The sequence below is a fragment of the Herpailurus yagouaroundi genome, unplaced genomic scaffold (assembly GCF_014898765.1).
Source record: "Herpailurus yagouaroundi ecotype Mexico unplaced genomic scaffold, PumYag 160, whole genome shotgun sequence".
Classification (NCBI taxonomy): domain Eukaryota; kingdom Metazoa; phylum Chordata; class Mammalia; order Carnivora; family Felidae; genus Herpailurus; species Herpailurus yagouaroundi.
Genome location: NW_024412401.1, coordinates 25,860,782 through 25,873,689, shown reverse-complemented (window position 1 = coordinate 25,873,689; position 12,908 = coordinate 25,860,782). Strand labels below are relative to the sequence as shown.

The following is a 12,908-nucleotide window of genomic DNA, read 5'->3' as shown; positions in this document are numbered from 1 at the left end:
TCTCCTTTACTAGCTGTGTAATTTCAGGACAGTTAACCTCTATGTGGTATTTTCCTTATCTATGAAATGAGATTAAAGATAGTTGCCCTGTGTCTACCTTACTGAATGATTGGATGGACTTAATGAACCAATATATAAGAACTTTGTAAGCTGTAAAGTACTATATAAATGTAATTGGTCATTACTGCTTTTTAGGTAAAGCTGTTAAGATAAAGCTGCCCCGTGACAGGATCTAGTTAGAAGTGAAGAAATAGTGTCTGGCATGGGTTCCTTGCAGTCTAAGAGCCACAGGGCTTGGCCTGATGATACTTTCAGAGATGCTCATTGATGAAACCACACAACTCCCTTTCCTACAAGAGCCGCTTTAATCATCTCTCTCCAACCTCTCATGGGTCCTGCATTCATGGCAATGGAAATCTAAATACTCCACTGGAATGGGAAGGAGCCTGTTCACTGTTCTGCAGTGTCTGACAGAATTTTCCCTTCTTCAGCACTGGGCAAACACAACCCTCTGTGGAAGCGACACAGTGGTTTCATGTTCAAATACATGCGGTGGTGACCCCCTTTGCTCTTACGTTTCTTTTAAGAATCAGAATAAAGAACTGTCATAAACCTGTCAAATGGTAATTTGCTCATGAGAAATATCGAGGGAGCTAGGAAGCCAAAGGCACAGATACAGAAGCACCAGTGTGTGTTGTGAGGATAAATGGTATATAAACATAGTTCCTGCCTGAGTAGGGCAAACAATTAAAGTGGTACTCTTACAGAGATCCACAGAACTGAAGGAGACCTAAGAGAGTATCTGGCCCAAGCTTCCCACTTGGCTGAGGGGGACACTAAGGCCGAGAATGAAAAATGATACATGTAAGGTTTCAGACCCACTGTAGGGGCAGCTATTAAACATTTAGGATTTTATGATTAAATGCTTATTAAATCTCAGGTATTTTAAGAGACTGGACATATGGAGACACACAATATAATCCCTGTTCCCAAGGAGGTGACAGTCTAGTGGGGGAATGAGGCCCATTCACTCCTGCAGATGGTTCTGCATATAATGGCTTCTGGATGTGATGAGGGCCAACATGGAGGGATCTACACGGAACTATGGGGGATGTAGGAGGCAGTGACTACACTGGAAGAAAAAAAAACACCTAGAAAGGGTGTCAAATGAGAAAGAGGGAAGGAACTGAGAGGTTATAAGAGCGTGAGCGAGGACATGCAACCCAGGTCTCAGAGAATCTTTGACTCAGAAGAAATCTCAAAGACTGGCTCTTCATACAGCTGAAAGAAATTCCTTGTATATCACCCCAGCGAGATGATAATTCAGTTTCTGCTGGAATATTTCCAGGGAGAGGAAGCTGATTACCTCACAAGGCATAAAAGGTTCCGCTCTAACCTTTTCAGTTGGTGTTGTGTGGTATGTAATGGGGTCTTCTGTACGATGCTGTCTCTTCATTGTCACTGAATAACAGGCTGAGTAATATCTGGTCTCTGACTTCCTCTCAAGGGAAGAAGAAAATGTCACGTTGTCTTAGGACCTTTGACTTATAGAATGTTAGAGCTGAGGAGCGGGGAGCTCAGTTATCATTTAGTCTAATGGTTTTTAAAAGTCTCTTTGTGACTCATGGACTTTTTTGACATTGTGATAAAAATATGTAGGTCTCCTCCCCCAAAATGTCCATATGCTCATGATATACAAACCGTTGCATACAGTTTCAGGGCATTCATGGAGCCCCAGAGCCCATCCTGGATTAAGAAATCTTTTCATTTCTTGGGAAATGGGAAACTGAGGCTCAGAGAAGTGGGATGAAATGGAGTGGAATCATAGGAGTGATTTCCCATGGGTCAGATGACAATGTGAGCAGAGGAGTCGGGCTTATGGGTCAACCCTGGAGAAACTCATTGCCAGACTGAAGATGTTCAGGGAAGCAGGCAGTAAGCGGATCTATTATAAAGTGAAAAGGAGACTTGGGGTAGGAGTGGGGGTGCCAGGAGCACTTTCTTTATCTGAAAGTTGGTTTATGGAAAAGGGTGTAGACTTTTCTCTTTTGCTTTAAGGGGTATCTCAAGACCAAAAGGTAGAAAAGAACTTCTGACAGAATTGCCCTCTACTGGAATGTGCTGTTTGAAATCTTTGTCACTTGACTTTTTTGAGGACACAGAACAACCTCCTTAGAAGGGACTTCAGCATCACAAGAGTTTGAACTGGATGACTCAAACTGGACTTGATTATGTTAACTCTAGGAGACATATGCAATCTCATAGAGTAGCCAGAAGGCAGCTCAGGTCTCCCAAAGAGTATGGTAAGTTAAGGAAAGGGAAATGTGAGGAAGTGAGGGAAGTTCAGGATGGCAGAGCCCTCAAGTGTGAGGGTGTGGGAGGGAGGCAGTCATGGAGAGAAATGGGACTTGGAGATAGAAGCGGAAGCAGAATGATGAAGGGTCTTATGTGGGACCATGGATGGTGTTCAAGAACAATGGCCCATGTAGCATGGTGGGACATGAGAATGGAGGCAAGAGGACATTTCAAGAGGAATTAACAGAATCAATGGTAGCATCACTAGCAGGGAAATCAGGAGGCGAGAAGAAAGGCTGTGCTGATGAGGTGTAGGTTTCACAGTGAGTCTGAAGTGACAGTGACAACAAGACACAAAAATGGAAAGTGTTGGCAAGTCACAAAAGGACAGCAAAGTGGAAATGCCCACTAGGCAACTGATGATGTGGAATCAGAGTTCCAGGAGGTCAGGATGTGAGACAGATTAATGGGCTATCTACAGAGATGAAGTCACTGAGGTTTCATGAGTAGACACCTTTCCAATGGAAAAAATGTATAGCATGAGTAGAAGTCTAAGGAGCGAGTCTGCAGAGCTGACCTCAGTGTGGAGATGGTATAATTAAAAAGCTGTGAGAAGGAAGAGATGGAGAGATAGAAGAGAGCTGGGATTAGAGAGTGAAATAAAAACCCAGCAAAATGGAAGCTTCCGGGGACAAGAGTGATCAACATAAATACAGTCTTGTCTAGTGTGCATTCAACTGTGTGCTATGGCAGGTAAATTATAGCAATGTTCCTTTTGGCAACAACATAGGTGGTGCAGTGTGAGTTATAAAGTGCTTTTAAGTGGATTATAGGTATTTCTTAAATAGTATTTTCTGAAAGACATGCCTTGGAAAGCATGACTAAAACTTTGCTCTCTCCCAATTTCTCTATCAGTAAATGAGAAGTCATTTGAAGTTTAATAAGTTCTTTTCACATCGTTGCTTTAAGGATGGTGATCTGTGCCATCCCGATGTGCTATGCTGGGAAAGGTAGACCGAGGCGGTGCCACGTGCCTGGGTCACCTTGGCCAGCGAGGCAGTAGCAGCGAGGACTGAAGTCAGCATTCTGATTTTTGTTCCCTAAAGCCCAAACCACATCCAAAGTTAAACACTGACTCAGATCTTAAGAAATAACTTTTGAGAAATAAAATTAAAACAAATGAAATCAGTTTCTTCTCCCTTTAAATATTTCTCTTGGAGTCCTTATGCCCACAAGCACCATATGAGGTGATGGTTAGACTGTAAGAAATTTGTTTACTTCCAATAATGACACCTAATAGAGGAAAGATTGTGACTGAGAAAAAGGAAAGAGGTTACCGTTCCCAGTTTGGGCCATTTCAGATATTACCTCAGTAAGCACAGCTCCCACATAACAGGTTTTTAAAAATGACCTTCAGGGGTGCTGGGGGGCTTAGCTGGTTGAGCATATGACTCTTGATTTCAGGTCAGGTCATGATCCCAGGGGCGTGAGACTGAGCCCTACGTCAGGCTCGGTGCTGAGCGTGGAGCCTGCTTAAGATTCTCTCTCTCCCTCCGCCCCTCCCCCACTTGCTCTCCCTCTCTCTCTCTCAAAAAAAGTAATAAAAAAGTTTTTTAAATGAACTTCAGAAACTAAGAACTAAGAACAAAGAGGACCCATTGTTCATAGCCGTGAAACCAACCAGGATAACAACGAAGGGGGGGTTGGGCTAGATGGTCCCTTAATCCCCCTACCTTTTCAAACCCTCAGGACTTGGAGTCACAAAAGGCCTGGTTAGGAAAAAAAATATTCTAAGGCTCTATTTATGCATGTCCTGAAGTGAAAGCCCTTCCTCTCTATAGGAGATCTTCTGACAAATGGATTCTTGGTTCTCGGCTCTATGCTGACTCAGCAGTGCCTGTCCAAACTCTTGGCCCCCGGGGTATACGGCCACTAGGCAGCACTGCAGGCAAAGGAGAGAAGGAAGAGGCTGAGATCATTAACAGAGAAGACTGGGGCGGAGGTTCCACAGAACTGGAGAGTGCCTACAAGTCAGCTGGTCTAGTTTGTCATGTTTCATAGATGAAAAAACTGAGGCTCAGAGGACAGATGCTGTGTTACCCTACAACCCCTCTATTCTGCTGGAAAGGGAGTTTGGGGACTCCAGGGCCCCCTCTCTATGCTAATGAAGTAGAATGTGTTTGGACTAATGCACTCCTTTTTCTTTTTTAAATTTTTTTGGTGGGGGGGGTGTGCAGGGTGGGGAGGATATACAAAGTCGTTGCCTTTGTACAGTCCCACCAACATATTCAGGAAGGTGTGACTTCAGATTCTGAAAACAGATTCTCACCCATAAAAACCTGAGTTTATGGAAACATCAGATGGAAGGAAATATAGCATTCTATCCCTTACAGAGAATATTTAACTTACAACTCAGGATAATTTGCCATGTGTATTAAGTAATATCTACTTAACAGTTGTCATTCTCATGCAAGGAAATTTCCTAATAAGGATAGAAGAAGAGGCACGTGGAGAGGCCTCAGGTTAAACTGGATTCTTTGGCAAAAGCGAAGAGAAGAGAACCTCATAAAGAGAACCGTGCAAGATAGTATTTCCTAGGATGCCACCACTGCGGTAGCTTCAGTCACAGAAAATGATGTCTTCCTGTCAATCTCATCTACCAAAGGCTAACATTATGGTTAGCATCCCAGTTCACAGTGGCATTTAACGTCTCACTAAAATGGCTTATCCTGCCTTTTATTATTATTTCAAATTATTATTTATTACACACCTGCTTCCCCCTTGTGGGCAAGAAATGGAAGGATTCAAGATTTAGAAACATTCACGATCCAGCCAGAAGTTAAGATTCTGCCCGTTATCTTCCGCATCAGAGGTTTGGGGACCTATACCTCCTGATGCAATAGTCCCCTGCTAAATAAAGCACCCCAACAAAGGCATCCAAGAAAAGGTAAACCAAGGCATAATCTAAAATCAATCACTTTTGGTAAAATAATCACACTGTGTATGTAATAGGCACACATGACTATTTTACATAGTCTATAAAAATAGTGTGAGGTCCTTGAGGCAAAATCACTATTTTCTCTAAAGGCTCTAGCCAAGAATTTTGTATGTACAGTAAGAACCCGGTCAATATTTCGTGAACACATCACATGAGTTAGTACAGATTTGATAAGGAATAGGTGGCGAGGGCAAGTTATTCACACAACTTGGTCGCTTTAATCAAATCAAAACTAGACGCTTCTCATGAAGTAGGTTAGAAACTGGTGTTGGTTTCCTGTGGAAAGGCAGGAAAGGAAGGAGGAGGAGCAGTTATCTCTCTGTAGCTTCCTGTAGGTAAGCTCCTGCCCCCCACTCCTTGCTATCGTGGCTGTGGCAGTGGTTTGTCCCTGGGTTCGAACCAGAGGGGCTAACCTAGACGAACAGCCAACCACCAAGTAGAAACTGGGCCTTGGTCCTTTCCTGTAGCCTCAGTGCCCCGCAGGCCTAGTGGGCAAAAGGGGGTGGGGTGTGACACGGGGACAGGGATCAAAATTATTTCTTTCTGATCCTCTTTGGATTCCTCTTCCTGGCCACTGCCCCCCTTCCCCCCACCCCCCCTGCCCCGTGCCCCCTTCCACCCTGATTCTGGGCTGTGAGAACATAATGTCCACAGCTCTCACTTACTTGGCAGCAGCATCTTTTCTCAACTGTTCGTGCTTCATGAGGAGATTTTTCCGATCTCGAAAAGCTTTTCTGACCTTGTATCCTTTGTAGACCGCCTGGATTTTGAAGGCAGCGATGTCTTGTATGGCTGCGATGGACAGGGCGCCGTGCTCCAACATGAACTGGATCACTTCATGGCGCTCACCGAGCAAGGCATAGTCAAGGGGAGTGTACCTGAAGGAGGAAGGTATTTTGTTAAGTGTTGGCATGTAACCTGAGGTACAGTTCAGCTGCCAATATTATGCAGCAAAGGAAACTTCATTCTGACATGTGGACTCTTCCTCAGGCAAGGCTATCTTGTGTACTCCAGGGCTGTTCCTTTTTTTTCTGAGGGGACAAAACAAGGCAGGAGCTGGGGTCAGGTGCTTTGTGTCATTGACCATGATGGTTCCTGGGTCTTGCTTGCTGGCTCACAAACCAGGGGCTATAGGAACACATGATCACTTTTCTTCTTCCCCATGTGCCAAATAATACCCTGCTCCTATCTGAAAAAGTACTGCAGATAATTTCCTGTGGGACTCATAAGTTTAAGCCTGGGACTACTGATAGTTAATGCTTGTGAAATAAAAAATACATCTCCAAATGGACAGATTTAGTATATGAAGAGGATGGCCCTTTAAATCAGAAAGCATTTATTAAGTAGTTTTGGGACAGCTGCATAGCCATCTGGAAAAAAAAAGGAAGATTCTTGCATCAGATTTTACATGAAAATGAGTTCTGGATGAAGCAAAGACCTAAATATAGAAAAAGAAACTGTGGAAGTACTAGAAGAAACCAGGGAAGACTTTTTTAAAAATTAGAGTGGGAAGGTCTTTTCTAATAAAAATAGTACAAAACTCAAAACTGTAAGAGAAGATTGACAAATCCAACTACATAAAAATAACAAAATTTTGCAGGGCAAAAAACACCAAAAACAAAGATAAAAGAGAGTCCTCAGAACAGGAAACACTGATGGCTCCTAAATATATAAAAATATGTGCAGCTTCACTCATTTAAGAGAAATATAAATTAAGACTAACAAGGAGAGTTAGGTTAGCTAACCAATGAGCAGGTTAGCAAAGATTAGAAAGTTTAATAACACACTGTGCTGGTAAGGATGCAAAGACAGGCTCCCTATGTACTACTTTAATCTTGAGAGACAACAATTGGGCAGTATCTATCAAAATTGTTCCCACATCTGTCCTCTGGCATTTCACTTGCAGGCATATATCCCAGAGACCTGCTCTCGTGCGTGCGTGTGTGTGTGTGTGTGTGTGTGTGTGTGTGTGTGTGTGTGATGCTTTCTATGTAAGGATATTCATAGAGGCACAGTTTGAAATAGTTAAAGAATGGAAACAACCTCAGGATCCATCAACAGAATACTGCTTACATAAAGTACAGGCCATTTGTGTAACGAAGTCATTTCTATAATGCAGCCATTACTGTGGCATATGAATAAAATAAGGAACAATGTCCAGGATGTCTTGTTAAATGAAGAAAAAGAAAAACAATTAAGCAACAGAACAGTATTATGGCATGCTCCTTTTGAATAAAAAAAGAGAACATATCCCTGCATTCTTATTGATGTAAAATATATCTCTAGAAGTTTACCAAGAAACTGGTTGACAGCGACATCTCTGGGGAGGAAACTGGTTGTCTCAGAGGCAGGGGTAGGAGGGACATTTAGTTTAAACTGAATGCTTTTTTATGCCTTTTATTTATTTATTTTTAATGTTTATTTTTGAGAGAGAGAGACAGAGTGTGAGTGGGGAGGGGCAGAGAGAGAGGGAGACACAGAATCTGAAACAGGTTCCAGGCTCTGAGCGGTCAGCACAGAGCCCAACATGGGGATCGAACCCACAAACCATGGGATCATGACCTGAGCCGAAATCAAGAGTTGGATGCTTAACCAACTGAGCCACCCAGGTGCCCCTTTTATGCCTTTTTATACCTTTTAAATTCTGTACACTATGCATACCTTTTTGATAAATATATTATTTAGAAAAGATGGGTTTTATTGTCATATAGCTATATATTTGAATCTCAACTGGCTTTCTAGATGTATAATTTTGGGCAAATTCCTTTCTTAAAATATATCCTTTCTATTTCTGGAAATATAAAATAATTGGATAAATACACAGAAGAAAATAACAGTCATCTATATCCCCCCCCCCCCTTAGAATTAATCAGTGTTATTATCTCGGCAGGTATGTTTTTTAAATGATTACTTTTTAATGACACATATTTTAAGTATTAAAATAATGCAAAAAAATACAAAAATTGAAGTAAAATAAAATCCCAACTCTACCTTCCAACAATGGTAATGCTGACTGTCACTTCTTAACCAACTTACCTCTCCTCACTACAGATTTGGCATGAAGAATAAATGAAATGATAAATCCAAAGAAGATAACACTGTGCCTGGCATAAAAGAAGCAATTAATAAATGTCAGCTGTTGTCGTTATTATTATAGGACATGCACTGCATCAGGGTTTGTGATACCATGGTCACATGTCATCGATATTGTTCCCACAGGACCCAAGCTAGGAGTTATGGCCACCTAACGACTGCTACTGATCTGATTCCTCTCTGGGAGACTGTTACTAATCCAACACAATCAGAGGTGTTACGAAGAAATGATCAGCTGATTTATGAGGCGGAAAAACTGATGATTATATGGATGCATGATTAGACACAGAAAATCATCCAGTGATTATAGAGATTTTCTCTCTTCAAAATTCACCTGACAGTCATAGTCAGACGTCAATGGAGGAGATTTTTCAGTATAAGCAAAGGGTGGTTTGGTCACTTCTATAAGGAAACTGAATTCAGAAGGAAGTCTGTATGTTAGAATTAAGAAACTCTCATTTTTAGGACATCTTGATTTGTCTTCACTGTTCAGGGACCAGAAGGCCCTATGGTAGAGGTGCCAACATAAACTTTAAAAACATTATCTATAAGTAGGTAGCATCTTGTAAATTCAGAAGAACTTAAAAATTAAAAAAAAAAATTTTTTTTCAACGTTTATTTATTTTTGGGACAGAGAGAGACAGAGCATGAACGGGGGAGGGGCAGAGAGAGAGGGAGACACAGAATCGGAAACAGGCTCCAGGCTCCGAGCCATCAGCCCAGAGCCTGACGCGGGGCTCGAACTCACGGACCGTGAGATCGTGACCTGGCCGAAGTCGGACGCTTAACCGACTGCGCCACCCAGGCGCCCCATAAAATTTTTTACTGTATATTCTATTTAAAAATTTTATTATTTAAAAAAATTTTAATTCTAGTATAGTTAACATACTGTACTGACTCAGTTTCAGGTGCACAATACAGTGATGAAGTGATCAAGATAAGTGTAATCACTATGTATTCTAAAATATCTTTTCATGACCGTACTCTCTCCCAATGGAAAAAATTATCAGAGTCACAGAACTCTGTGACAGTAGAGCTAAACTGAATTTTGGAGGTCTTTTGGCTTAACAGCTTCATTTCATAAATGAGTAAATAGATTCAGAAAGTTTAAGCAACTTGCTGAAGGTTATGAAACTAGTTCCCTGCAGAACCCAGACCTGAACTAAGACTGTAGGACTCCCTGTTCAGTAATCCTTCCACAGCACATCTATCAGTCCTGGAATATAATCCTCGTACAGAATGAAGCTGCTTCTCAAATCAACGTGCAAATTACGTATGCATTTAGTAGGTTTGATCATCTTTTCTAGAATTACTAATAGGAGTGTCTTTTTCACACAGTATACAAGCAGGATTATCAAAATCTGGTGGGTGAAAGTAAGGCCCAACCTCTGCCTTTGCTGTATCTCTCAGGCCACTTGTGGATGGAAAATTGTATTTTAAATATCTTTATCATGAAAAACTGTATTTTTATTATGAGAAACTTCAAGCATAAAAATAGCACAATAACCATTTATATGCTCATTACCCAAATTTAACAATTAGCAAGATTTCTGCCACATTTGCTTCCTCCAACTCCTTTCTTATTATTTTTGCTGAAGTGTTTTAAAGCAAATCCTAGACCTCCTATTATTTAATCATTCTGCACTGCGGTATTGATCCATAAATAATGTGGACACGAGCACAACGTCATTACAGTATTCAGCAAAATTAACAGGAATTCCTTAGCAAAATCTAGTACCCACTCCAAACACAGATTTCCCCAATTTTCTAAAAAAATGCCTTCTTTATAATTGGCTTATTCAAATTAGGATTCTTGGTCAATATTTGATTCATGGAAACACAGTCCAAACATCCAGAAATATTTTAAGACCGAAGTCTATGCCTAGTGTTTGGGCACTGACCATATTGCAAATTACTACTATTGAATCTTTCTTCACCCCAAATTCAATTTAGAAACACTCAAGTGCTGTGAATATTCCCATCGATGCCGGAGGGTGGCTGTCAGATAGTTATTGACTGAAAGACAGCGGTAGTTGGCAAAAATTATGTCTATACAGTGCACATCAAGTGCTTGGTGTCAGTGCATGAGAAGTAAAAATTAGCACCACGTTGATGGTAACCAGTCAAGAAACAATGTAGATAAAGCCAAGAGACAAGATACAATTGGCCTTGCCTGTGCAGGAATGGTCCGATGGGATGAGTGGAAGGCCTAAACTGGAATGTCAATAAACATCAAAGGCAGAGCCGGGTTCTGACATTTGCACGTCAAGGTGCACTGCTGATGAAACATTAAAGGAGACTGGGATATTGCCACTGTCTCTTTTCATCTAAAGATTGGCAAGTACAGTTAGGAGGATTTTTCCCTCGGTCTTTTGGTCTGTAATTAACATATGTTTACTCTAGGAGGCAGTAAGCACCTTAATTCATACTCTTACTTAGGCCTGAAATTTAAGGCTTCCCCTAAAAATGGGAACTGAATTACAACAACAAATGTTTTTACTGTTTCCTAAGAAAACAGCAGTCAGGCAGTAAATACTGTTATAGAATAAATCCTTTCTAATAGACCTAATAAATCACCACAAATTCCTTAGGATTCTTAACCTTTCCCTTTTGCCTTTATGGGATTTCTAAGAGCGAAATCTTCTCTCTCACATATCTGCTTTCATGTCAAAACCTCAGCCTTGAGGATTCTGCTTGGCTTTCCAGCTTCCTTCAATGTCCAAACCCCTAAATCTTCGAGTCTTCTTGGTTTTGCAGTTGTCATTTGACTATAATAGAGACAGTGAGTTCTTTATACAACCCCTTCCAAAGTAAGACATACTAGTCTGATTTACCTAATACTGTATGTACTCCAAGAATTCCAGAGTTTCTTTCTTTCTTTTTTTTTTTTTTTTTTAAAGTTCATTTATTTTGAGAGAGACTGAGACAGCACAAGTAGGGGAGGGGCAGAGAGAGAGGGAGAGAGAATCTCAAGCAGGCTCCACACTGCTAGCGCAGAGCCTGATGTGAGGCTTGAATCCACGAAGCCGCGAGATCATGACCTGAGCCAAAACCAAGAGTTGGATGCTTAACCAACTGAGCCACCCGGGTGCCCTAAAGAATTCCAGAAATTTCTAATGCAGGTGTGAGGCAGGGAAGCTACTGGGAGCCTGAAAGCATCAACTCAACAATGCAACAGTTATTTACTGAGCACTTACTTCCTGAAAAGTACTGCGAGCAACACAGAGATGACGATTCTCTTCAGGAGTTCTCTGCTAACACGGAAAAAGGATTACATAAAATTATCAGATAAAGTGAAGTGTGCTAAGTGCTATACAAACCCACAGTGTGGGGGAGACCTTTGTTTGGAACACCTGCCTTGGGGATCAGAACAATCTTCTTAGATGGGACTGCATTTGAATGGAGGAATGACGTGACTAACAATTATATTAGAAATATGATTTAGGGAGGCTACTTGGGAAGCAAATGAACTGAAGGAGGGAAATTTCAAAGGGTGCAGAACAGCAAGGAGGCATTGCGATAGTCCCGGGAATGAGTCAAAGAGGGCAAGATTTAGACAATGGTGCTGGTAATAAAAAGGAAATGACAGTGTGAACCAAGGAGAGACACTGAGTCTGAAAGACAGATTTAGAACTCACCGGCACCCAGGTGATTACTGAAGCCTCCGTGGAGATGCGCTGACAGGAAAGATCTAATCCTTGAAGAATGTTTACATTTAAAAAATAAAAAAATGGAAAAGGAGCCAAAATAAATGGAGAAGGAGCAGACACAATTGCAAGAGAATCAGGAAACTAAACTGTCACAGAAGCTTGGAGAAGATAGTCTCAGTAAAGGTAAAGAAGAGGGGTCAGCAGAACCAGGCGATGCAGAAAGGCCAATGAGAGTAGACAGGGGGACCAACATATGATTTCTCAATGAGGAGTCTGTCAGAGACCACTCAGACACTGTTTCAGCGTAAATGTGAGGCTAAGAAGGCAGACAGCAAAGGCGGGAACTGTGAGTAAGGGTAAACGGAGCAGTGCAGGCAACCCGAGAGCAGGAGGGCTTTATAGGCAGAGAAGACAAACTTCAGAAAAGAAATAAATTGGAAAATAATAGGCGGAGGCTATCTTTAATGGGGAGGGGTTCTGAAAGTAGTGGGAGGGATGAAGGTGTTCACCCCAGAATGGAGGAGCAGTTTTCCTGACACAAACAGGTGGCCTAGAAAAAGTCCCTCCTTCTCCACAAAATCTCCCACAGAACTGGCAGTGGTTATGGGGGTGGGGCTGGTGTCATGGCAGGAAGCACTGCAGTTATAGCATCCATGAACAATGAATGGTTCCGAAACACAGACCTGGCCAGGCAGAGCTCAGGTGCGGAAGTCACATGTTCAGAATCTTCCCAGATCCAAGATGGCCAACACTGTCTCCTGCTTAGACTTCACACTGTGTCTGCTCCTTTTTTTTTTTTTTTTAAATTTTTTTTTCAACGTTTATTTATTTTTGGGACAGAGAGAGACAGAGCATGAACGGGGGAGGGGCAG

The 12,908-nt window shown here is 41.7% G+C and overlaps 1 protein-coding gene across 7 annotated transcripts in view; it reads right to left on the bottom strand.

Annotated features, from left to right (window-relative positions):
• INVS (inversin) overlaps positions 1–12,908 on the bottom strand; it is a 157,327-nt gene that overhangs the window by 38,821 nt on the left and 105,598 nt on the right. For all 7 annotated transcript variants that reach the window (XM_040481818.1, XM_040481817.1, XM_040481823.1 and 4 more), the window contains one exon: positions 5,959–6,171. In XM_040481818.1, the coding sequence (XP_040337752.1) occupies positions 5,959–6,171 (213 nt within the window). The remainder of the gene's footprint in view (positions 1–5,958; positions 6,172–12,908) is intronic.